At 39.8% G+C, this 27,173-nt stretch overlaps 1 protein-coding gene across 3 annotated transcripts; it reads left to right on the top strand.

The window, feature by feature from the left end:
- The first annotated feature begins 977 nt into the window (after nt 1-977).
- Nucleotides 978-16,217, top strand: GATM (glycine amidinotransferase). 3 transcript variants are annotated; one of them, XM_036300291.1, is made up of 9 exons: nt 978-1,136; nt 2,595-2,813; nt 8,465-8,660; nt 9,415-9,605; nt 10,520-10,657; nt 10,777-10,941; nt 12,437-12,500; nt 12,955-13,071; nt 15,257-16,217. In XM_036300291.1, the coding sequence occupies exons 1-9, from the start codon at nt 1,068-1,070 to the stop codon at nt 15,367-15,369; spliced, it is 1,272 nt and encodes a 423-aa protein (XP_036156184.1). In that variant the 5' UTR covers nt 978-1,067; the 3' UTR covers nt 15,370-16,217. The 3 variants fall into 3 exon arrangements, with proteins under 3 accessions (XP_036156184.1, XP_036156194.1, XP_036156205.1); XM_036300301.1 differs by lacking the exon at nt 12,955-13,071; XM_036300312.1 differs by lacking the exons at nt 12,955-13,071; nt 15,257-16,217 and adding an exon at nt 12,689-12,944.
- Nucleotides 16,218-27,173: the final 10,956 nt, after the last annotated feature.

The raw sequence follows: 27,173 nt of genomic DNA, 5'->3' as shown, positions 1-27,173 counted from the left end.
AGGCTCCTCCGGGCCCTGGTCCGGACTCCTGCAGGGTGCAACCAAAAGATGATTGACGTTTCTCTCTTTCTCTGTCGTTCCCTCTCTCTCTAAAAACAAACAAACAAAAATCCTGGGGTGAGGACTAACAAAAAAAATAAATGAATGCATACTTATTTTGTATGTAGAAAAATGAAATACTCAAATCTCTCTGACCCTCTCCTGCTAGGAACTTAAACGTTAAACTGAGTTCTCTAGTTGCGCACAAATCCACAGCAATTTAGACTTTGCACAGCTAGGGAACTACTTTCCTAACAATTGTATCTTAATCAAATTGAATAAAAAATGTAAACACATGAAATGGAAGGGAAGAAACTGTCTGTACTCCTCCCTTCTGGCCACATTTGTCTCTATTTTCATGATCGAGTTTCTCAAGCCAAGGGCACAGGGCCAAAACTGTTTGGCAAAGATCCGCAGAACACCTAACAAGCGCAGCCTCCACAGGAGCGGAGCGACCTGAATTCCAGCCTGATTTACGCTCCAGTCTCATCCCCGGTGTTGCCCTAAGCAGCCGCCTAAACGCGAGGTGGTTTCCTTCATAGTAACACGAGGTCAGTGCGCACAGATGAATTTAAACGTGTGATTGTACTCACGCTTTGCATACTTAAGTCCATAAATGTACACTTAAAACAATAGATGTATATACTGAGTTTACTTCGTCTGAAGTCACGTGCTTCTCCCCTTCCCTGTGACACTCGGGGGGCCTCCTTGGGGGGACCCCGGCTGGGCTTCTCTGAGCGCAGCACCCGTCAGTCGGAGGCCTGCCTGGCTAAAAAAAGGCAGGCCCCGGGCACTTGACTCTGCGCCGGGGACAGTCCCTAACCATTCCTAATTCGGGGCGGCCCGGCCACCTGTTCCCGGCAGCCAATGGGCGCGAGGGGGGGCGGGGGCGGGCGAGGCGAGGCTACAAAAGGCGGCGGGCCGCGCGCCCAGACACCCCGCTGCGGGCGCGCTCTCGGGACGGCGGACGGGCGGACGCGGCGCAGCGCAAGGACCATTCGGCGGGCGGACCAGGCGGGAGCGGCGCGATGCTGCGGGTGCGGTGTCTGCGCGGCGGGAGCCGCGGCGCCGAGGCGGTGCACTACATCGGGTCTCAGGTGCGTGCGCCGTCCGCCTCGCTCTGCCCCAGCCGGCATTGCAGACCCGGTCCTTTCTGCTCCCTCTGGGAAGCTCGGCTTCAGGAATCTTTGCTGGCTGCCGGGAGCTTGGCGGGGCCCCCGGCCTGGGGACACACCCCGAGGGTGCCCTGGGTCTCTGCGCGTCTCCGGCCGCGGTGGCCATCAGCGCAGGGGACGCCGCCCTCCTCAGCCGCATCTCTTTCGCTCCACCGAGCTTGTGGCCCGGAGGGGACGGGAGTGAGAAAAGCACCTTTTAGTAAAAAGGTGCTGTTACTGGGGTTCAGTGCCTTCTGTGGGCATAGAGTTGGGCATGCGTGTGGGGTGGACGGGAGAGGGGCAGAGCGGGGATTTAGGACGGAGAGGGAGCGGGCAGGCCCACTCTAAGTGTAACATGGATGCTGAGTCGCGAGGAGAAGTTGGAGCGGGTTTGGTCTGTGCCCAGAGTTTCTGTCCGGTCCCCGCCCTCCACTTCCCTGGTGTGTGAGCGCGCGCTTACAGACTCTCCCAGCATGTAAAGCCAGGACTATCGAGGCAGTTTGGCCATTCTGCGCCCCGCCCCCCCCCCCCCGCCAGCCCCAGCAACTGGTTCCAGAACAGCTGTCACTCCCCTTGCTTTGGTCCCCACCCCTGACTCCCCTCCTGCCTCCTTGCTAAGGCCTTAACCGGGCAGGATAGAGATTTGGGGACTTGGGATTTGCCCTGTGGTGAGGGACTCTCCCTGCTCTTGATTCTTAAAGGCCCTGCATTTTCAAAAGGCTTTTTTCCCCACGTGCTTAGATCTCCTTTCTAGCTGTTTAAATTTGTGCCTAGGTGAATCCTTATCTTGGCCATGGACCATCTGTAAAATGGAGTAGGTGGCACTTGGTTATTCTCAAAATTGAAGTGCCAAAGAATGTGAAATGTGTGTCAGCAATGAACAAATTTTGGTTTGAAACTGATTATTTTAAAAGATAAAGCCCTCTATATATTTTCACTTTGGGGAAAAAAATATCTAATATTGGTAATCTTTAATACTGAAGAGGAAAGGCGACTCCCTCCCCAGCTGGTCTTGGCAGGGAGACTCGGAGCAGCTTTCTGTGCTTTTCTGGGAAGAGGGTGACCCATCATCTGCAGGCCAGTTGCTTAATTAAAGCTCGACAGCAGAAAACCATTCTGAGATATAAATGGGGCCTATGATCGTTGGGGACAACATCTTCTGAGGTGTTTTAAAGAGTTACGCCAATTAACATAATAGATAAGAAGATAATGTATAAATAAATAGGAAGGTAAAACTCACCTGACACCAGTACCTACTTATAAACTAACATCTTGGTTTAAACTCTCTAAAAGGATTCTAAATGTCTCACTTTGTTACCCTGGGTTTTCATCCCACTTCTACTTCCCCTCGCCCCAAGTACTGTACCTGACCAACAATAATCTCTTCTTTGTTCTTGGAAGGTTGGAAGAACCTTAACGGGATGGGTGCAGCGAACTTTCCAGAGCACCCAGGCAGCTACGGCTTCCTCCAGGAATTCCTGTGCAGCTGAGGACAAAGCCACTGATCCTCTGCCCAAGGACTGCCCGGTTTCTTCTTACAACGAATGGGACCCCTTGGAGGAAGTGATAGTGGGCAGAGCAGAAAACGCCTGTGTTCCACCATTCACCGTGGAGGTGAAGGTAAAGCAAGCGTGTTCACATGTCTGAAGTGGGGGCCCTCCTCACCTTCTGCAGTCTGGCTTCGCTCCCGCACTCCTCACCTTAATTGCTTTCTCTTTACTTACTCCAGAGTCCCAAATCCAGGGTTGATTTTGAGTTCTCTTAACTGGCATCTCTGCAGTATTTGACACTATTCACACAGAATTCTGTGGATTCTGAGAGATTCCCTTCTGGGGATGTTAGTTCTTTAACTATTCCTTACATCTTCTTTCTCTGGCTATAGTGCTGGGGCTGGCCCTCTTCTCTTAGCTGTTCTCACAGCTTCAGATCCTACCTCCACTCGGGCCCCAATTTCTCTCCTGAACTCTGTCCAGATCAGCATGTTCCACTCACTCCTTACTGGCTGTTGCCACAGGACCTCAAACATCTTGAATTCAACTGCCAGTCACTCTGCTAAGCAGGACGCTTCTTCACTTTTTCCTTTCGGTTTTTGGCATTCCTCTTTACCCAAGCTGAAACACCAAGGAATCATCTTTGATTCCTATTTCAGTCACATCCTCCACGTTCATTCTCCAAGATCTAACAAGCCTTTTGTCAAAGTGAACTTTGCCTCCAATCCTCTGCCGCTGCCTTTGGTCAGGTTGTCATCTACTGTCTGGACTATTGCAGTTAACTCCTTACTTGTCTCCCCTATTCACTCTTCTCTCCCAACCACCTTCCAGCTTCTATCAGAGTGATTTTTTAAAAACCAAAATTCAGTCATGTTACTCATCACTGCTGTATTTTCTACCTCTTTGTTTAGGATGAAGTCCTCGTGGTATTCAAAATCCTTCACAATTTGGCTCTTGTCTGCATTTCCAGGACTCCCCATTTCACTCACTGACTCATCTTAGGGATGTGTTAGTATGGCAGGTTAGCAAATGTGCATTCCTACTGGATCTCTCTCACCTATAATATTCCACCCTGGTTTTCGACAGACTTTAAAAGATAACCATATACGCAGCCAAACCAGACTACTCACTAGTCCCCAAACAAGCCGTTTCTCACACCTAGGTCTCTTCCACCCTTCTTCCAGCACCCCTCTTACCATGACTAGCTCCCATGGCACCTGCCACAGAGCCTTACAGGATTTCCCTGTAACGAGTAATATCTCTCTTTTTAAAAAACTCCCAGTGTTCTTCATCTGTACTATCCTATGGCCAGGGCCTCCGTGGTTTGGTGTTCAGGTTGTATACTGCATAAGGGTCCCATAGCTGAGGGAGTGCCATCAATATTGTAGACACAGCCTACCCTTCCATTAATCATGTGTTACAAATATATCTTCAATGTACTTAAATTCCTCCTGAATGTTGACATTTGTATTTGTAATGTGGATTGAGGAAATAAGTTCTTTTACATCCTTGTCATCATCATCAGAAATGTTGCCTACGTTGTACCAGGGCTCCAGAGGTATGAGCAGAAAATAACTTAGTATTTGGAGAGATATTATGTTCATATAGAAACGAAGACTAATACTAAGTATCTTATGCCAACCAACTGAGAAGACAGTTGAACTGAAGTTATAGGAGAGCTAAGGAAAAAGCAATGACCAGGTGCAGAATAGTTGGAAAGTCTTCTAGAAGAAAATGATTCTTGAGTTAGACCTTGAAGACAGAGTAGGAAAAGTAACAAACTTCTAATTGTTCTGAAACTTATCTTTGGTTCTGATTTTGAAGAACAGATTAATTTCTATGTCATCAACATGTCTTAATTTTTTTTATCCTCACCTGAGGACAGTTTCCAATGAATTTTAGAGAGAAGGGAAGGGACGGAGAGAGAGAGAACCATTAATGTGACGGAGAATATTGATTGGTTGCCTCCGGCATGTGCCCGGACCTGGGCCAGGGGATTGAACCAGAAACCAAAGCATGTGCCCTGACCAGGAATTGAACCCTTGGCCTTTCCATGTATTGAACGATGCTCCTACCAACCAGGGCCACATATTTTAAAAGGCAAGATCTTTTTAAAATCCTTTCTTGCAAAGATGTCCCATCCCCTAATCATTTTATTTTTATTTTTAAATATATTTTATTGATTTTCTACAGAAAGGAAGGGAGAGGGATAGAGAGTTAGAAACATCGATCAGCTACCTCCTGCACACCCCCTACTGGGGATGTGCCCGCAACCAAGGTACATGCCCTTGACTGGAATCGAACCTGGGACCCTTCAGTCCACAGGCTGACTCTCCATCCACCGAGCCAAACCAGTTAGGGCCCTAATCATTTTAATTTGGTGAAGTTAAATTTCAATTTCAGGTAATAGTTTATCCTTCTTTTATTTTTTTAATAATTTTTATTTCTTGAAGTATTACAAAGAGTATTACATATGTCTCCCCTTTTCCCCCATCCTTCTACTTGTCTTTAAAATTATTGACTTTCATACAATGTGATATTATGTAATCAGAATTCTCAGACATTATTTTTAGTTTTATGTTCCTTGACTTATAACTTTGGACTTTGTAATTTCATGGGATGTGGGAAGTGAACCAGGCTGAAATCAGGAGACTGGGATTGAATTAGGTATTTGATAAAGACTGATAACTAGTCTCAGTTAATCAGTGGTTTTACCTTGTGCAAAATTCCACAAATTTCTGGGCCTCTGTCAAATCAAGGTATTAAGAAGTTTGATATCTACCTAACACAATTAAATATGAAGGTAAAAGGTTACATGTTAAGTATTTTAAAGGACAAAACCATGACTCATTGTAGTTGTATGGATCCAGTTTGCTAATTACATTATAAAAGTACACTGGAGGTATAATAGTTGTAGATATTAGTAGCATTAGCAGTATTGATTTCATTTATTTGTCTGGATATTTCTGCTTTATGCCACATACTAAAAACTAGGTATTGAGGGAGCAGAAAGCAAATCTAAGACATGCACGATCCCTGGGGGCAAGGCCTTAGCATCTTCTAGTTGGAGGAAAATGACACCGATGTATTAATCAGTTGTGGGACAATGAAAGATAAAACAATGTAGTAAATTATTTATATGCAATTACAGCATAAAATATGTGGGAAGATGCGGGTGCTAGCTAAACTTTATGTTGTCAGAAAACACAATTTTTAAAACCTATATGGCTTTTTAATTCTGCAAAATATAATTAATACTTTCCGTCAAATATGTGCTTTTTGTTTTGCTTTTATTTTTTATAAAGCCTTTGATAAAAGACCTTTTATGAAGTATAAAATCTATAAAAGTTAATGTAATATGTTTGTAGCTGGATAAATAAGAAATTTCTATTGAGGTTTCCTAGCCTTCCAAAGACTGTATTTAAAATCGATTTGGCAATCCCTGCTGAAAGATTTTAGGCTCTGAAAAACTATAAAGTTTCTAGGAATACAGCCACATCTCCACATTATTAAAAACAGGTTTTAGTGTGTGTTTTTTATCTTGCAGACACTTGGTAAATGATTGGTAACTCATTTAGCAGGGTTATAAAGGAAGTGTAAATGGTTTCCAACCATCTCCTGGAAAATACAATGTACCCTGATCATCTGGACTTTGTCCAACCTTAGCCAGAGTATGAGCTATACAAGTCACACTTGTTCAAATAATTTGTTTCTCCCGGGGAAGTTTACTTTATATTTGTTTAGGCAAGCTTTGATCTGCACAAATAGTCACATAGGCTACGTTGGAATGTGCCTGGCAAGACGACATGGCTGTGCACCTGCCATGACCCAGTGTTAAATTTTCAAAGGCTTCTTGTGCCCAAGTGGATTATAAGAGATGTGCCTGGCATGAGAAGGAAGAAGTGGTGAATGGATGGAGTACCAGAATGTGTCTGAGAGGAATATAAAGAGTCATTATTATCCTCTCCTTCTGGTTGCTGCTGCAGGACTTCCTAGGCGTATATAACAGTGGAGTGCTTTTGTTTTGTTTTTTAAAGGAGTGGATTGATCCTAAAAAATACATAGATACATGGAACAGACTGGCCGGTGCCAGAAGGGAGGGGGTAGGGGTAACTGGATAAAGAAGGTGAAAGGATTAGCTAAAAAACATATGCACACACCATGAACAGGGACAATAGTGTGGTGAAGACCAAAGAAGGGGGAAGAGGGAGTAGGTGAAAGTGGGCTATGGGGGGGTGGGGGTGGGCACAGGGAATGAGGTACATCTGCAATAGTGTCAACATTAAAAAAATTTAATGAAGCTCTAACTGGTTTGGCTCAGTGGATAGAGCGTCAGCCTGGGGACTGAAGGGTCCCAGGTTCGATTCCGGTCAAGGGCATGTACCTTGGTTGCGGGCATATCCCCAGTGGGGGGTTGCAGGAGGCAGCTGATCAATGTTTCTAACTCTCTATCCCTCTTCCTTCCTCTCTGTAAAAAAAATCAATGAAATATATTTAAAAAAAATTTTTTTAATGAAAAAAGAAGTACTCAAATTTTTAATACTGATAACATTTTTCTGGGGCTAGATATTAAGTCTATTGTTTACCTATAGATCTTCCAAAGTAAAGCAATTAATACTTTAGACAGGGGTTGGTAAACTTTTCTATGTAGGACCAGATAAATATTTCAGCCTTTGCAGACCATAGGTCTCTGTTGCGCAAGTACCCACGCTCAGCTCTGCCATTGTCGTGCAAAACAACCACAGACAATGTGTAAAGGAATGTGTGTACGTTCCCATAACACTTTATGTACAAAAACAGGCAGAGGGCAGATTTAACCCATGGACTTTAGTTTGCCAATCCCTGTTTTAAAGCTTACTGACATTCTTCATGTTTGCTAAAGACCTGTTAGTTAGATTCCTAACCCTTCTCCAGCAAGTTCAGCTCCAGCCTAACTGATGTGAACCTAGATGCTGAACTAAGAAGAGGCAGGTCTGCTTCCATATGTTTGATATTTGTTAGGCTGAGGTAAAGATGGGAGTATAGCCAAAAATCTGGAAGACACCGTCTTTGACATTAAAGAGTTAGACATGTAGACAAACTATATTTCCTTACTCAGTTTTCCCTTCTTGAAAGCACTTACCACTATCTGAAATTGTCTGATCAGTGATGGCAACCTTCTTAACTGACATGATCAGGACTGGTAATTGGTCACTTATTCAATGATATATGGACATATTTTTTAAATACTGGCTTTAAACATTTTACAAAACTAAAATATATAAATGTACATTGCTTTGCCAACCTTTTGGTGAAGGTCACAGGCTTTTTCTTATCTTTGGATCTTCCGATTGGAATTCTGCTTCATCTATTTTGATAGGTTACATTCATATGCATCACCTATATTTCTCAATGTATTTCTTTAAATTAACTGAAAACTTAGCCACATGCAAAACAATCTCAATGAAGAATCCTCTAGATTTTTATACTTTTGAAATATTTTACTATTGTATCTACCCTAATTTAACAGTAATTTTTAGCAAATTGATTGGGCCTTTTTAAAAGCATTCAACTGTTTTCCATTCAGTTGTCTCTTAAAACATCAAAGGGATTTAGACTTCTTCATTCAACAAATATTTAATGTCTTCCCAGAGAAGCACTGTGTCCATGCTGGGGTCCAACACTGGATGAGACGTGGTCTTAAGTCTCAATTCTGTTAAGCTATACAAATTATGGTTCACCACCTATAAATCTATCGTGAGTCATATTTTTCTTCTGTATTTCACTTTCTTCTGCTTCTAGGCCAACACATATGAAAAGTACTGGCCATTTTACCAGAAGCATGGAGGCCATTATTTTCCCAAAGATCATTTGAAAAAGGCTGTTGCTGAAATTGAAGAAATGTGCAATATTTTAAAAATGGAAGGAGTGACAGTGAGGAGGCCTGACCCCATTGATTGGTCCTTAAAGTATAAAACTCCTGATTTCGAGTCTACGGGTAAGTGAGGTCAGATCCCTAAATTGCTAGTGTCTTAATTTTTAATTTCTTTCTTAATGTGTAAGGAGAAAACTCTGATAATTTCTCAGAGGTTCCTTTGTTTTAATAATTCTTCAAAACTGTAAGGATTACTTAGGAACAGTTTGGTTCTTTTTGATATGATTAAGTTGTATACATTCAAAATTCATTGTAAATCTGGGATCTCCTTGAAAGAATCCACTTTTCTCAACTTTATGATAATTTTCTTACATAAGAAGAGTGGATTCTGTTTAATTTTCCTCAAGAACCGAAGTTAAGAGAGGAACAGAAACATCCCCCCCTTTTTTTAATTGACACCACTACAAGATTGTTCCTGTGCCTGAATTCAGTCTAATTCACAGTTCTAGAAGCTATCCTGTCCCAACTTTTATCTTATCATACTGATATTCCCGGAAGAATTCTGTTTCTGTGTAGCAAGAAAAAAGCTTTCAAAAGGTGCAAACTTGGGGTTCAAGACCATTTTGAACAAGAATCTTACTGCTTCACTTTTTTCTTTGTTTTGGTTTGGCTTCAGGATCCTCACACAGAATTCATGTTAACAATCTAGTATCTATCATTCCATATTTTTTTCATTTGCACATAATTATATACATTCACACATACAGATTTTCTGTAAATTTTTTTTTTTTACCGAAAAATGGGATCATATTATATAGACTTCTCTGTCTTGGCAATTAGCATTACTAAGGCTATTGTGGAACTTTCGGTCCGATAGGTTTATATGGTGCGATGCCTCGAGACATCTTGATGGTTGTGGGCAATGAGATTATTGAGGCTCCCATGGCATGGCGAGCTCGATTCTTTGAGTACCGTGCATACCGATCAATTATCAAAGACTACTTCCACCGTGGCGCCAAGTGGACAACAGCTCCTAAGCCCACAATGGCTGATGAGCTTTATGACCAGGTAAGTCCCAAATTATAGGTGTGCTTATTAGTAACTTTTCTAAATGACCCACAGTGAGATGGAGATTCTCTGATACCTTGTATTTGTTATGCATTTTATGATGAAAATAAGAGTAAATGATATTGTGGTGATAATAGTTGTAATGGCTAATACTTATTTGGTGCTTACTATGTGTCAGGTCTTGAACTAAGGACTTTATTTACATCCTCAGTCCTTTGTATACTTCACAACCACCCCATGAGGAAATAGTATCATTCCATTACAGGGAGCAGCAAAATTTGCCTGAAGGCACACAAAATTTGCCTGAGTCATCGGTGGAGAGAGAAAAGTCACTACACTCCATTCTGTTCTAGAAAAAGAATTTGGTCTACAGGCTAAATTCACATAAAAGGGAGTATATGCCCCTTATTAGATAATGTACGATTTGATCATTTATAGAAAGAATTTAAAAAAAAACCAACTTCTTCCAGGGGTTTAAAGACAGAAATAAATAATAAATTCATTCTACCACACCCAATCAAATTTGGCAGGGAAACATGACATCTCATTTTATGGCAGGAGTTAGGCTCAGGACCAAATTCCTTTTCTAAAAGAACAGAATGACTTCATCCTGTTGACAGTCAATATTGTAGGTAGGTACATAAATCAATTATGGGTCACGGAATATTTTCAGAAACATTACTGCCTCTGTACCACTTGCTTCTAAGTATCAGGAAAATGCTGTCATGCCATTTTTTGTTGTTATTTTTTTTATTTTTTTGGTTTGGTTAGCATGTGCCTACATCTTACATGTTTTAGGGTAGTAGTATGTTGGGAAATGATGGTGATAAATGAATTTTCTTAATAAAAAATGTCCTATAAATAGTTTTCTCATGAACCAATGCATTGTGTGTGTTCATTCTTGTTCCAATTAGGATTACCCCATCCATTCTGTAGAAGATAGACACAAGTTGGCTGCTCAGGGAAAATTTGTAACGACTGAATTTGAGCCATGCTTTGATGCTGCTGACTTTATTCGAGCTGGAAGAGATATTTTTGCACAGAGAAGCCAGGTTGATAAAGGATGCCTCTGAAATTCCACACATTTTGTTATTGTATTTTTTTATTTCCAAATTCAAATATTTCCATCCTATTTTTAGTTTCCTGATTTATGTCTTCCTTTTGTTTTCAGGTTACAAACTACCTGGGCATTGAATGGATGCGTAGGCATCTTGCTCCACACTACAAAGTGCATATCATCTCCTTTAAAGATCCTAATCCAATGCATATTGATGCCACCTTCAATATCATTGGACCTGGTCTTGTGCTTTCCAACCCGGACCGACCGTGTCACCAGGTAAGGAAGTTGTTAGGACTCTGGAAAAGTAATAGAGTCTAGCAATGGAAGTCATTGCCACTTTTATTTTAAGCACTTCCATGAATCCTAATGGTTTTAAATGACAAATTCAGCAATATTCAACAATGTTATCATTGAAATTAGATTGCTTGTTATATTTACTACAAGATGTCCAACATTCAGACATATACAGTGTAGTGTCATCAGACTTTGGCTGTGCTGTGAGAGCCTCAAGCTTGTGCACATATATGTATGTTTTTCTTAAACAAAGTAGTATTACAATAGCTCCCTTTCATCCATGGGGATACATTCCAAGACCCCCTGTGGATGCCTAAAACCATGGATAGTACTGAACCCTATATATATACTATATTTTCCCTATACATATATGCCTATAGTAGTTTAATTTAAATAATAGGCACAGAAAGAAGTCAACAATAAAACTAATAATAAAATAGAACAATGATAACAGTATACTGTAACAAAAGTTATGTGAATGTGCTCTCTTTCTCTCTCAAAATACCTGGAATTTTCCATTTAATATTTTCTGACCATAGTTGACCTCAGGTAACTGAAATCCCAGAAAGCAAAACCATGGGTAAGGTTCCAGTTGCAGCTGCATTGCAAACAAGATGATCCCTGCATATCTGGGGCAGTGCCACTGCCCCAGGGCAGTGCATATCTTCCCTCTCTAGTGGGTCAGGCCTCCTTCAGCCAGCCCCACCCCAGGGGGAAGAGCAGAGCCGCTGCATTGCAACTGATCTGTCCCCATCACCTGAGCCTCTTACTTCCGCCTGCTGCCCTCTACTTCCAATTGGGTGGTTGGTGAGTGATTTTGTTATTTGCTAGGCTTTAGTACATGTCTTTAAAATCACTATTTTACCATGTCACTCTTCATTTTTATCCCATAAATTTAGACAAAATGACCAAGATTAGTTATTCATTTCAATATAATTCATTGCTATACTACTAGTAAGTGGGTAAGTGAACATAGGGACAGCTGAGTTATAATAAATAGGTCACTAAGGATAATTAGGGTTCTTAAGGAGTACAACCCTAACATTTGTCTTTATACCATGGTCATAGATACAAAGTGATGGACTATGAAGTGGATGGACTATGGGATTGACAGTCACATTTTTGTTTTGTTTTCTTATAACTAAATAGAAAATATTTTCATTTTCTTTCAAGAGAATTTCTCAAAAAAAGTGTCGTTGGCACTTTAAAATTTCTGAACCTGAGAAAAGCACAAGAATATTTTTAAAAGCTTTAACATTTCTGTTATTTCTAAACTTTAATCTGGTAATCTGGGGATTTTATGTATAATTTAAATTAGGATTCAGAGAAAATCATCCAAAGTCTTGAAAATTTAATTTCTTTATATTGACAATTGAGAAGATAGCTTCTCAAAAATAATTATTAATCACAAAGGCTACTAGAGACCAAGAATGATAAGAATAGGTGAAAGCCTCTTTGTTTTTTTTCGGTCTTGCAGATTGATCTTTTCAAGAAAGCAGGATGGACCATAGTTACTCCTCCAATACCAGTCATTCCAGATGGTATGTTTACTTTTATGTACTCACAGACTTAAGTGATTACTTCAGTGACCAAGACTCTTTCACCTATAGATAGCAGCCCACATTTTTAGAAATTCAGAGAAAACATTTCCGCAGTAAGGAGTGAACTGGCGCTCAGAGCCACCGAGACTAAAACAACGCTGCACTGTGTTTACCCTCTCCTTCCACAGAAAGTGAAAGTGAAAAGATGGGGAAATCAGTATGAAATAACATCTCATAAAGCAAGAAATGACGTCGTAAATAAAACAAAGTGAAATCCACATGTGTAATGAGTATAAATTGATTTATAGCATTTATAAATGGCCTTAAGATAAAAATTTTGGAGGGAAAGTGAACTCTGAAAATTGAACTGTCACTTTAATGTTCTTCACTTTCAAATCCTTGATTTAAATAAAAATGATTACAGACACAATTTAAAAGTTGTTGCTATTTTTAGATCACCCACTCTGGATGTCATCCAAATGGCTTTCCATGAATGTCTTAATGCTAGATGAAAAACGTGTTATGGTGGATGCCAATGAGGTCCCAATTCAAAAGATGTTTGAGAAGCTGGGTATGTACAATATATGAAGCATGTTGTCATATATGAAGAATTGAAGAAATGGCAAGCTAGGTTTGATGTATGCTTTATCTAATTCCTTTTCTGTTCCTTTTCGAGGTACCAAGTTGTTATTTTGTAGATGGACAATATTTTTGTTTTCAACAACATAACCTCAAAAGGTTGGAGGTGCATCCCAGGCTCCTCAGTCTCCCCCCTAGCAATAAGTGTACCCATCTTCTATGACGTACCTAACCTCCTGGGGCCCATGTTTGGAGAACTGCCCCTTTGTAGTTGAGCATATACATTATTCAGCCCTTCCCCAAACAAGAAATTGTTGAGGGTACTTTAAAACAATTTAATGTCATTACATATTATAAATGACAAAGGGTACTAACACATAAGTGACATATGTATGATAAGCACAGTGAACAAAGTAACGAAATGCAGTAGAGGATGTCAGTAAATCATCTTTGAACTAAAAAGTAAAACTGATTTTTATTTAGGTAGGAGTTTGCTTATCCTAATATTCAAAATATGGACCAGGTATTCTAATACTATGGAGGAAAGTGTTGAAAGAAGGGATTTTCATATAGCTGTTATATAGAGTACAGAAGTATGTGTGTTGATCACTCTTAACATACTTGACATATCTTGAGTGTTAAATAAAGCCAGGTAGTCCACTTGTTGCCATTGAGTCATGTTTTGATTTATTTCAGGTGCACTACCCCAAAAAAATGTTTGACCCTTTTAACACATCTCTCCTTAATGTAATCTATAATAATAAAAGTATAATATGCTAATTATCCAGACGTCCTTCTGGACAACCTTCCAGACAAAGCCAGGGCTTCAAGGAAAGCCCAGGTTCTGGGTGCCTGCCTGCGGCTGGAGGAAAGCCTGGTCCTGGGTGCCTGCTGGCAGCCGGGGGAAGAAGGTCCTACTCTTGCAGGAATTTCGTGCATTGGGCCTCTAATATCAGTATAAAAAGAATTGGTCTATCAGAGTCAGACTGAGCCCAATCTAATGATTTAACCCCTAATGCTATGCCCCTCCCACCCCTGTTTTCATTAAGTAACCCAATTGCTTGGGTTCAGTTTCTTTATCCATTAAGACTTCATTATTTCTCAACTTAAAATATTATCAAGTACCCAAGATCTGATTTACAATTTTTTTTTTGTAATAAAGTCTTTTTAGACTCTCTTTAGACAGGGGACTTGTTAAGCAAACCTTTTCAAGGAATTGAATTTTCTCCAATTCAGGATTAATATGGATCTAGAAATCTGAGTAAGATAGCTACATCTATCAGGAAACATATGCTTGTATTGAAAGCTCACCCCTTATCCCAAGCCTACTCCTTACCTCTGCCCTACCTACTCTTACTCTTCAAAGCCCTGCTCAGTCTCACTTTCTCAGGTAAGTCTTTCCGATGGCTCCTGCTGCCTTCCCCTGCCTGACCATACCAATGGAACCTTTAGTGACTCTGTAGCTGATTTTTCCCCTTCAAAATAATGGGTTCTTGAGGGAGGAGAACAGATTTTCTTTTTAAAACCCCATTATGCCAACCACAACAGATTCTTCCTAAATACCACTGGTTGATTTGGCACATTGTGGCCTTGTCAATACAAATAGTGCCAGATTAAACTAATTGATTGTCTCAGTACCTTTGGTACCGGTATGACCATACAACCGGATATGAAAATATGAGTTCTGTTTCAATGTTTCCTTAAGGTGGCCTGGTATAAAATCAGTCATATCAGATAAACTTTGCTTGTATGTAAGTAAAGCCAACTTTTCAGGTTGGGTAAATTAGACTTTTCCTACTAAGTTGACCTGGTAAAATTAGAAGCAGTCTGGCAAAATAGTTACAGCATAATTCTAAAGGCCTTGAAATGTTAGTGCTTGCTTGTTTTTTGAACATTTGATAGACATATCTGCTCATCCTACCTGTTGTCTTGTGAATAGTCAGTGGCACAAAATAGAGTTCAGAATCTTTGCTGACGTTTTGGTGACTGTTTTATATAAGCAGTGGAACAGATCAGGTAAAATATAATTGGTGAAAATAAAATTGAAAGACTCCCCTGGGTTGGCATAGACCTAAGGATCAGAACTGTAGGCTTCCTGCCCTCTTTAGGCTTACTTCCTATAGGAGAATCTGCATGTGAATCCATCTAACTGGCCACGTCTCTCTCGTTCAATGCAGGTATCAGTACCGTTAAGGTTAACATTCGTAGTGCCAATTCCCTGGGAGGAGGCTTCCACTGCTGGACCTGCGATGTCCGGCGCCGAGGCACCCTACAGTCCTACTTTGACTGACCACACTCGATGGGGCTTGTGGCGTAGGGACAAGGTTCATTTTCCTGCTTTAAGAAGTGCATGAACTATAGTGCTTTAAACAATCATATCCTTTACAGGGGTCTTAAGCCTTCATTTTCTTTGTTACAAGGAAAATAACTTGTGCTATGTCTTACTTTCTGCTCCTAAATTTATTTGCTATTTGGCTTCAAGCATATAGTAACTTGGCCACTAATATTTAACCATCTACCTCTGTTTTTAATTTTCTTTCCAAAAGGCAGCTTGAACTGTTAGTCCTAATCTTCACTTTTTTTTTTACTTTTTGTTACACTTGTGAATGATAGTATCACTTCTTTTTTCTTAATGAAAGATTTAGAATATTCACAAATCTTAAGTAGAACCAGATAATTGTCTCTTTTTCTAATGAATTTTGGTAATTTTTATTTGTTAAAAAAATAACCTAGACTATACAAACATTTAAGTAAATTTTCCATGAATGTTTTTAATACTCTCATCTCAATAGTGGTGATGTTTGCTACTAAAAACCTTTCCATACAACTTACCTCATTTCAAGTGATTTGTTTTCATCTCTTTTTCTTCTCTGATTATAATTTTATAGAAATATTTAGTGCAATAGGATATAACTACCAGTTCTCATCTCTAAATTTTGATATTCAGCATCAAATGGATATATTACACCTTTTGGTAATCTAAGATTTGTTTACAGATGTGCAAATTATTTAAAGTGCAGATTTTAAAGACATTAAAAACTAACAGAGGTAAAACCTACATGTGATATGAAGTAATTTTAATGTTGAATACTGTATGTGTATTTTTATTCTAATAAAGTTTTGTGTTACAGAAAATGAGTTTTATTAGAGTTTGGTGTCAATCTAATTATTTTGAGCGAATTACAGGATGTAACCCTTGGGACAGAATTCTAATGCTCTGATATAATCACTATAGTCGTCTCTAGTAGATAAAAATTTAAGCCTAATTCTTGTATTCAGAAATGTTTAGCAGAGTCCAATTTTGTTTATTAATTTACTCATTCAAAAATATCTGAATGTCTTCTGAATATAAGGGACTCATCCTAGGCCCCAGAAAAGAAAAAAAGAGTCTCTGTTCAAGATGCTAAATGTTTTGACTAATGAAAAACCTGGGGGTGGGAGATAGGTTTCAACCATGCCCTTGCCAACAGTTTTGCTCCTGTGTATCCTGCTGTCTTTTTCGTCCCTCACAGAAACACCTATCAGTCCTACACCTGGACTGACTTCTGCTTTAAAAAAATCTATATGATCGTGTGGATTGGGGCACACTTGGGGTATACATTCCCCGGCCAAAATACTACTTGATCATGCTATTTACACACCCTCCACATTCTCCTCAGTGTCTATTCCAAACCTTCACTCTGTTCTCTTACTTGATCATATTACTTCATTTTTCACAGAAAAAAATGGCAGCCATCATGTGTCAGTTCCCTCAGCCTTTCTGTTCCAATCCCGTACAAATTTATTTGCATTTGCATTCTCTGGTTAAAGTTATTTTTCTCCTTGCCTTCACTAGCTAAATTTCTAAAGCTTACTTCTCAACCCTCTACAAAGAGACACTTTTCTCACTGAGGCAGAAAAAGAGACAAATGTACCAACCATGTCTACTCCGTACAACTTTGATTCTAATCTCTCTTTCAGCTATATCAGTTATCATATTTTCTACAACTCCAGTGTGTGTGTGTGTGTGTGTGTGTGTGTGTGTGTGTTTTCCCTCAGCAAATAATCAAGCTCAAAATAATATTCAAACAAAAACTATGGCAACTTCATTTTCCTTTAGAGCTAAGCTTCCAGAATACATCCACTATCTCCACTATCTCACCTTTTATTTATTCCTCAATCTCCTGCTATCTGATTTCTACCTTAGCACTGCAAAGTACTGATGATATCTTTGGCCTGACCTCTCAAGTGTCATTTCCAGTGGATACTATTAATACCACTCTCTTCCATCTCCTTTGTTTTGTTGTTAATCCTTGCCCAAGGACATGTTCCCATTGATTTTTAGAGAAAGAGGAAGGAAAAGACAGAGTGAGAAAGAGGAAGAGAAACAGAAACCTCTATGTGAGAGAGAAACCTTGACTCCTTGCCTCCCATACGTGCCCCGACAGGGATCAAACCCACAATCTGGGCATGTGCCCTGACTGGGAATCAAACCTGAAACCTTTTCATGTACAGGACGATGCTCCAACCAATTAAGCCACCTGGTCAGGGCTCTCCCATCTCTTTTTATTGATATTCAAGTTCCTTCTCTAAATTATTTTCCTCCTCCTCTTAAGAGGTGGATGTCCTTGGACCTTCTCTCTTCTCTTAAGATCCTGGGTGGTCTCATCTGTGACCCCATTCACATATCTACTAATAACTCCCACGGGCCATGTGGGAGGAGGCCCTATGCCTACACTTATAGTCTTGCCCTATCCTTGCTCCAGGTCCTGTTCCCAACTGTCTGCCTGTGACTGGGCAGGGGCTGGCCAAGAGCAGGTCTGCCTCAGGCCAGCCTGTAGGGTCATTGACTTTGTGTAGGAAAGATTTCGCAACATGAGTCCAGATGGCTTTGAGAGTATTCTTATTAATGCTGGGGACAGTGAAACAAAGGAAGAAACTAGAGTAGAAGAAACAATAGTGGAGAGAGAGCCTAGGCCAGCCGTGGGCAAACTACGGCCCGTGGGCAAACTACTGCCCGAAGCCGGATCCGGCCTGTTTGAAATGAATAAAACTAAAACAAAAAAGACCGTACCCTTTAATGTAATGATGTTTACTCTGAATTTATATTAGTTCACACAAATACTCCATCCATGCTTTTGTTCCGGCCCTCCGGTCCAGTTTAAGAACCCATTGTGGCCCTCGAGTCAAAAAGTTTGCCCACCCCTGGTAGGCGGTGCTCTGCTTTGGCTCTGGAAATGTTATAGGAAAGCAGTGAGCCAAGGCAGGGCTGCTGTTAGCTCACTGGGAGGTCAGAGAAAAGGGAGCCCTGGTAGAGCTGCCACTGCCCACCGCTCCCCTGGCTGCAAGTCCTGTGGGGACCGTTAGAATGTAAGAAGGATAAAAAGTTCATGCTCGGGAAGGGGCATAGGCATACTCTAGAGTGAGACCGCTTTGAGTCTTTGTCTTGAGGGCTTTTTATTCTTTTTTTTTCTTTCTTTCTATAGGCAAAAAATCTTAGGGGAGGGTTTCAGTAGGATATTCATCAGCTTTCCCAGTGCATTTTTAATATGCTGATGTATTAAAATGAGTGTATAGGGGAGTTTTGGGTTATTCTTTGGGCTTTGGCTTTTACTGCAGGTCTGTCTGGCTTTAATGAGGTTTTTGTTATTTGTTCCCCAACCTCATCTGTCCTTGGGTTTAGCTGGCCCTGTTGGATCATTGTTCTCTATTTTCCCAGGCCAGGCTGATGTAAACTATGTATTTTCTGGTTAGGGAGGAGGGTATAAAACATTTGCTCCCAAGTGCCCTTGGTTTGGGAAGATAAGGCCTTGCAGTTCTTACGCTGGCTGCAAGCTGCTCAAACTGTTTGGCCTTGTTTAAGTTTCTTGTCTCAGTTTCCCTTTCCCACTTGCCCTGGAATTTTCCTAGTTTCTTTTTGTCCTGCTACATGTAGACATTATCTGGATGTGCAAAGACATAGCAGGCTCAACACAATGTCACAATTGACTCTCCACCAAGACATCCTGGACTCTTCCCTCTTCCTCATCTCATCTTGTCCCTCCCATTGGCCTTTGCATTGTTATTAAACAAGATAATATTTTCAGCAAAGAGAGCTCAACTGAGTGACTTAGTAAATTCCCTATTTTTAGATCTTGTGACACTGCTCTTGCATATGCTCTTTTGTCAAGGTTGTGGAGGAAAACAGAAGCAGCCCAGTCTCCACTACAGCTGCTCTCAGCTTTCTAGCTGTCATCTACCACTCCTGCAACCCAGTGGCTTCTCTGTGATCTGCAGGAGGCCCACCCTCTGTTCTCAGGTGTCCAGATAACATGCCAACAACTTCCGGCTATCACTCTTCCTAGGGAACACCAAGCCTCTTTGTAACTCCCTGTCTAGAGGAAATAGTTATGCATATTAAGATGGACCATTGTCATAAGAAGAATAAACTTTTTAAATAAAAGTATCTAATATTGACATTGTAGAGCAAGCCTTGTTCCTAGTAAAAAGTAAAGTATTCCTTTCAGGAATAGCCTTTAAAAAATAAAGATCATGGATCTGACCACAACAGTGTGTTAACTTGTAACTACATACGAATACTAGCCGATAGTTAGGAGAATGCAAACAGAAACCATCTGATTTTTTTTGGTCAACTCTTTGGGTGCATACATTCTTTTCAGAAATTAGAGTAATGTAAAAAAAATACTCAGATTCCCATCACTTAGCTCACTAACCTAGTTTATTGCAGGAAAAGGACACAATACACCAACAATGTTAGAAGATACGCATCACAGCCAAAGGCTGCCTCACAGCAAAGTCCCAACAGTCAACCGAAACTCCATTTTGTTACCCTTTTAGCTCATCCAGTTGCCCCAAATATTACAGTCTGTGCAAGGCCCAGGATTTTTGGAATCAATCAATCATCCTCAATCATTCCGTTATATGATTTATGGTCATAGTAAGGTCACTTTAAGCTTGACTCAGTTTCTGAGATAATCAGTATAGTCTGTTAGAACATTGCTCAGTTGTACTAGATCTAGGTCCCACCTGACCAGATTGTGACATGGGAGAGTTACAACAATCTTTGAGGTGATACAGTAAATAAGTATTATAGACTATCACACATGAATGCAAATTGTTGTTGCCTCTCCCTGATGACTGATAGTAAGGACAACACAATTTCAGTGGGATTTTGTGGGGTGAGCTGGCTCGCTTCTCATTATCTGTCTCTGTCGGTAGCGGGTCTCTGCTTCCTATACTTTGAAAATCGAGATCAGACATCACTCCTCCATCAGCTGCATGTCTTCCAAAAATTTCTGGACAGCTCTTATTTTCTCTTTTCCCTTAGTCCTTGCAGGTTTTTACCTTGTTATTCTGCTACTATCACTTTAGGGCAGTTTCAGGGGGAAATGAAGATAAATGTTTATGTTTAATCCACTTCAGTCTCTGGTAGTGTGGGAGTCTTTAGACAGTTAATTCCAAAGAGCATGGTAAAGGAGGAAATTGAGAGAGTGCACCGAAAATCACTATGGGATTTTAGAGGAAGTTGGGGAACGAACATCTTTCTCTATTCAAACTCTCAGGATGTAAAAATCTCAAAGTAGATATAGAAATACCAAAGCTGGGAGCAGACCTGGGAGCACACAATTTAGGGGAACCCAAACTCTCAGTAATCCAGATAAATAAAACTTTAATGCAGTTAAACCTAATGAAAAAAATCCATGATGAACAAAATATCAAACTTTAAAATAAAGACAGGATCAGTAGTACTGATGTTCCTTTTGCCTCAAACCCCAGTGGGCTGCGCATACCGCAGCTGCACGCCAGGAATTAAGGTGAAGTGAAAGTAACCGGCCCTTGCACTGTCTGCAGCCCAGATTCAAATCGTCTGGCTTGTACAGAAGAATCTCTGGCCTGGAATTGGAATAAGATGATACCTGCTTGTTGGCACTACTCTGTACCTGACTAAAGCAATAAAAATTTATTCTTTGAAGAAAGAGAACATCCATCTAGGCTTCCAATGGTTTCTAAAAATAGAGTGTTCTATACAAAGTACCCACACAACCTGATTGACAGATGCAGGATGAGAAAAGACCCCTTCGGCAAAACAACATTCAACGGAAACATATCCACAGGGACTCCAGATAGCAGCTTGTCAGGCACAGACTATCAAGTGCCATCCCACAAAGAAACCTGATACCCCATTAGCAGTCACTCCCCATTTCTCTTTCAGGCCCTAGGCCTACACTAATCTATTTTCTGTCTCAATAGATTTGTCTATTCTGAACATTTCACAGAAATGGAATCATACAATATGTGATCTTTTGTTAAGTGCTTCTTTCACTCAGCAAAATGTTTTCAAGTTTTATTTTATAATCTTATCAGGACTTCATTCCTTTTTATGGCTGAACAAAATTCCATTGTATAGATATTCCACATTTTATTTGTGGGCCATTTGGGTTATTTCCAACTGTTGAATGGACATGTGGGTTATTTCCAACATGTGGGTTATTTCCACTTTTTGGCAATTACGAATAATGCTGCTATGAACGTTCAGGTGCAAGTTTTTGTGTGGACATTTGCTTTCATTTCTCTTGGGTAAGGAGTGGAATTGCTTGCTGGATCATATGGTAACTCCATAAATGACTTACAGATAAAAGGTTATGTTCAAAAATGTGAATAAAAATAAACCTACTAATATACCAAATCAGTGTAAGATCTGCATGATTCATTTGTAATCATTTGTACGATTGCCTTGTAGTTTTAAAAAACAATGGGAAAAAAAAACTAAGGGAAGTAGCTCATATGTGAAGCTAGACTAAAAAGATTAGACTCAGTCTAAAAGGAGGAAAGCTGAGGAAATTACAAAATCAAAATGATTGAACTGATCAAATCATGACCAATTAGTTAACTTCCAATTTATTTGAAAATTTTCCAAATACCTCGATTAGAGTACAATCTTGATTTTAAATAAAGTAGTTTAAAAACCTGATAACAGCCCAGCTGGTGTGGCTCTGGTTGAGTGTCAACCTATGAACCAGGAGGATACAGTTAGATTCCCAGTAAGGGCACTGCAGGCTCGAAAGCCAGTGAGAGGTGTGCAGGAGGCAGCTGATCAATGATTCTCTCTCATTGATATTTCTCTCTCTCCCTCTCCCTTCCTCTCTGAAATCAATAAAAAATATATATATATATTTAAAAACCTGATAACAAAGTAACATGGGAAGCATATACTCTGTTGTTTTTATTTTTTAAAATGGTGTATATGAATATTAACATCTATTATTGAGAACCTACCATATGTTAGGCATCATCTTAGGTACAAAGCATACTTTATCTCATTTGACTTTTCTAACAAACTTCAAGATAGGTTATTATTTTCCTTATTAAAAAAGAGACAAAGGTTAAGTGCTCATGTTCAAATTTTTGTTATTTTTAACAAAAATTTCCCTTAAATCACATAATTTCTCAGCTACCTCTCATTTCTCACCCCCTTAACCCCCATTTTCGGAGTGAAATTTCATGAAAGCTTTGTTTATACTTCCCATCTCTACTTTCTTACCATCCACTCCAACCACTTATATCTGAAGTTTTCCCTCCACAACATTGTCAGAAACTGCTTCCTCTGGGTTCAACAAAGTGCTCAGAGTCCCAGTGACCACTTTCTAGACTTTCTATGTCTATATTTAAACATATAAAGCACTTAAATGTGCATGAGAACTACCTAGAAGGCTTGCTAAAATGCAGATTCTTGATCCCTACAACCAGAGATCGATGTAGTAGGTGGTCTCAGAAGTACTGACATAGAACATACCACATTCTAATTTGTATTATAATATTTTAAAAAATATTTTTATTGATTTCAGAGAGGAAGGAAAAGGAAGAGAGAGACAGAAACATCAATGATGAGAGGGACTCATTGATCAGCTGCCTCCTGCACACCCCACACTGGGAATCGAGCCTGCAACCCAGGCATGTGCCTTGACCGGAAATCAAACCGTGACCTCCTGGTTCATAGGTCAATGCTCAACTACTGAGTCCTGCCAGCCCGGCTGTATTATATCTTTATGTGCAGGTTTTATCTCCTTTGAGCTTTCCTTGCCACCTCACACTTAGTAGGTACTCTAGAGATATGTAATAATTAATGAGAGAGAGAGAGAGAGAGAGAGAGAGAGAGAGAGAGAGATATAAAAAAATTAGATTATGGAATAATGTCATGACAATTTTATTCTGACAATTAGCATTGCCAGCTGTAGAGTTTCATGAGGTGGACTTGCTATACTTTTTTGTAATAATTGCTGATAATTGTGTTTTGATCAGCACTTAAAAATGAATTAAACTGTCAACAATTATTCAAGAGCAGGGGCAGAGAGCCAGCTCCTAAGAAAAAAACTCTTAGATAGGCTCTTTTCTTCCAAACCTGTCTTTTCCCCTTGCTCCACAATACAAAGTTGGAGGGAAAGATAGGAAAAGAGTGATTAATTTAGCAGCTGGGTTAAAGAATGAGAAACAGTAGAGAAAGAAGTGGGGGAGGGGGGTCAAAAAATCATTATCTACTGCACTCTCTCCATGCCAAAAAATTAATGCCCTAATACCTGCTGACATGAAGAGGGATCAACTTGAAGTCTTATACATGTCATAGCCCTAGAGCAGTTTTCACCTTTCCTTCTCTCACCAATACACACACATTCAGATTTGTTCTGTTCTCAAGCAGCAGCATTCTTGCTGGGGTTATATATATTATAATTAGATATATTAAGACTGTAGCATTATAACTGGAGTTCTCAAAGCTCTAGAGTAACTAGGGCACATTTTCAGAGTGTCAGTTTCATTCAAGGATGTGGAGAAAAATTGTTTAAAAAAATTTGCCCCTTAAAAGGGTTTTGTGATACATGTGCAAATAAATCAGCAAAATTCAGCTTTTCCATGTCAAACTTATGTATTCTTGAATGCACACTAAAGAGTAGAAAGTGTTGATGTGTAGAGTTACTGAAAACTGGCATTTTTTTTTTAATGTAATCAGGAAACTCCGGAGTCTCTATGTGAATGCAAGATATTATGTGAGGCTAGAAGAAGTTTTGTGGATATTTGTGGACTACATGGTTTGTGCTTTGACCACAGTAGACAAACTAAAACATGCGACTTCTCAGTGAGTCAAAGAAGGCTGAAATAGCTATTGTGCAATAGATATTTATATCTATCATATAATTTGCCACTTTATAAAACATTGTTTTTACTTGGGTTGTACACAAAGCATTGGCTCCTATAAATCAATTTAATTTCCTGATATAACTGGCCTTAGTCAAATGTATATGGAAAGCATTTATGGATAAAATAATATGGTATTTAGGATTTGATTTGGAATAATATGAGATGAGGCAAGAAAAGAGATGTGATGCCCTAGCTCAGTGGTTCTCAACCTGTGGGTCGAGACTCCTTTGGGGATCGAACGACCCTTTCACAGGGGTCGCCTAAGACCATCGGAAAACACATCTATAATTACATATTGTTTTTGTGATCAATCACTATGCTTTAATTGTGTTCAATTTGTAACAATGAAAATACATCCTGCATATCAGATATTTACATTACGATTCATAACAGTAGCAAAATTACAGTTATGAAGTAGCAACGAAAATAATTTTATGGTTGGGGGTCACCACAACATGAGGAACTGTATTAAAGGGTCGCGGCATTAGGAAGGTTGAGAACCACGGCCCTAGCTGGTTTGGCTCAGTGGACAGAGCGAGCATCGGCCCACAGACTGAATGGTCCTAGGTTTGATTCCGGTCACAAACACACACCTCGGTTGCAGGCTTAGTCCCCCACCCCGCGTCTAAATGTATGCAGGAGGCAACCAATGGATGTGTCTCTCTCACAACTATGTTTCTCTCTCTGTGTATCTCCTACTCCTTTCTACTCTGTCCAAAACTCAATGGGAAAAGTCCTCGGGTGAGGATTAACAAAAAAGAAAAGCGATGTGACAACAAAAGACAAAGACAAAAACTTGGGCAGTCTGACTAAGTTGTTCATCTTGATAATAAAGTCTCACTCGGTTGTCTTATTTGATAGGTTTGGGTTTGTTTAAGTCTGAACAATTTCAGAAAACAATTGCAAAGCAAACTTTGTTTCTTCTGTACTATAATAAAAATAAATATCGAAAGTTAGATGAAAAGCATGAAGACTATGTCACTAGAGATTCTTAATTCATTTAAGTATAGTGAACGTTATAGCTTCAGTAAAACAGAAAACACCATCAGTCATCTTTCTTCAATGGAAAAGAACTGTCACAAGAATTCTGTGGATGCAATTAGAGCAGTGGTTCTCAACCGTCTGGCCCTTTAAATACAGTTCCTCATGTTGTGACCCAAACATAAAATTATTTCCGTTGCTACTTCATAACTGTAATGTTTCTACTGTTATGAATCATAATGTAAATATCTGATATGCAGGATGGTCTTAGGAGACCCCTGTGAAAGGGTCTTTCGACCGCCAAAGGGGTCGAGACCCACAGGTTGAGAACTGCTGAATTAAAGGCTCAACAGAACAAAGACCAGATCATGTGACACTGGTTACTTGGCCTATAAGCAGAACAACGTAACATTACAATTTTCCATCACAGGAACCTGAAATATTGCACCATAACTTTCTCTCTCATAGCATTCTAAGAATATTCCCCCAGACTTTACCTTTATAACTCATAGAGCAGTGAAAAACTGTTGTGATTATATTAGTATATATTTTTGTGGGTGTGAGTTCTAGAGAACAGACTCCAAAATAGAGAAGAGAAATTGTCTACATGATGTGTCTGACATTGGCGTCAAGCTGCCTTCAGATCAGCCCAGTTTTCCAGCATGGACAGAATCCATGAAAAGCAATTTCTTCCTTAATAAGTATTAGAGGAGAAAGAAATTCATAAACTTTAAAAGATAAAATCCCAATCTATTTTCTTGAAGTATTTCCTACAATCACATCTCCGAGTCTTGTCATATCATTCACAGTGTTGGCATATCAAGCAAGAATTAAACTTCATGTTAGACAGTAGGAATACTGGTCTCAGTAATGGTATAGAGTGATGCTTGTTTATCCTCCTCTTTTGGGTAGAGTAAAATTTAACTTGCAGATTTAAAGCAATATTATTTGTATCAGACAAGCACTGCTGCAATAGAATCTGCATCTTTGGGCATCCCTGGGGAGTACATAGTCCTTGAGTAACCCACATTTGCACCTCAGGGAAGCTTCATAGACTGCAGGCTGACAGAGGTGGGGATGGGGTGAAACTATTCTAGCTCACAGCTATTCCAAGAAAGCTTTGTATTTACTTCTGTTAAGCTCCAAATATTCTGAGCCAAGCTGGAATGCCCTGGAATTCTTTAAAGGAAAAAGAAATGCTCAGAAGACCTAAAACAAAACTGTCCCACTGGAGTTCTCCTAATAGCTAACCCAAGACTAAAGAGAAGCTTTTGCTCAAAGGCTTATTCTCTGGGTCTACCCTGAATGTATAAGAGACCCCTTAACCACCCTAAAGTGTGCGGACAGACTAGCACTCCTCAGTCTCCTCCTAAGATTAGGACTGGATGGCAGGAAAAGTACACTGAAGGGATTTCTCAACATCTTTATCATGGTGGTTTCTGGAACATACACACTGGAAAGTTGGGCTACTATAAAAATAGTTATTGCTATTCAGGCAATGTTCCCAGGGATAAATTAGACAGACCAAAAGAACACCATATTTAGGGTGTGTTCATTCAAGGAATTCAATGGAAATTCGCTGGGGTTCTCATTCTTTTACCTTACTCTTCCCTAAAGGACCAAAATGCTTATCAAACCTGGTAAGTAAATGCCTACATACATATTCCAGATCCATACTATTCTGGAAGGGATAGGTATATAGCCATATTACATGCCTAATATGCAATATTAGAAGCTTACATTTCCTCCATGGATCAGTGTCTGGTACTCTGGCTTTTGCCAAAAGTTTAACAAAAGACATGTAGACACACATCACACTTCCTGCAAAGTCCCCAGTCATTAAGGCATGATTTTAAAGAGCAACAGTCTGCAATGTACAGACGAGTTAGATGTGTCTCTGTCTACAAACAAGAAAGAGAAACAAGATATGGGCAGCCACAAATT

Source organism: Myotis myotis, unplaced genomic scaffold (assembly GCF_014108235.1).
Source record: "Myotis myotis isolate mMyoMyo1 unplaced genomic scaffold, mMyoMyo1.p scaffold_m19_p_1, whole genome shotgun sequence".
NCBI classification, from domain to species: domain Eukaryota; kingdom Metazoa; phylum Chordata; class Mammalia; order Chiroptera; family Vespertilionidae; genus Myotis; species Myotis myotis.
Note: the sequence above shows the minus strand (reverse complement) of the source record. Positions and strands in the feature narration are given on the sequence as shown.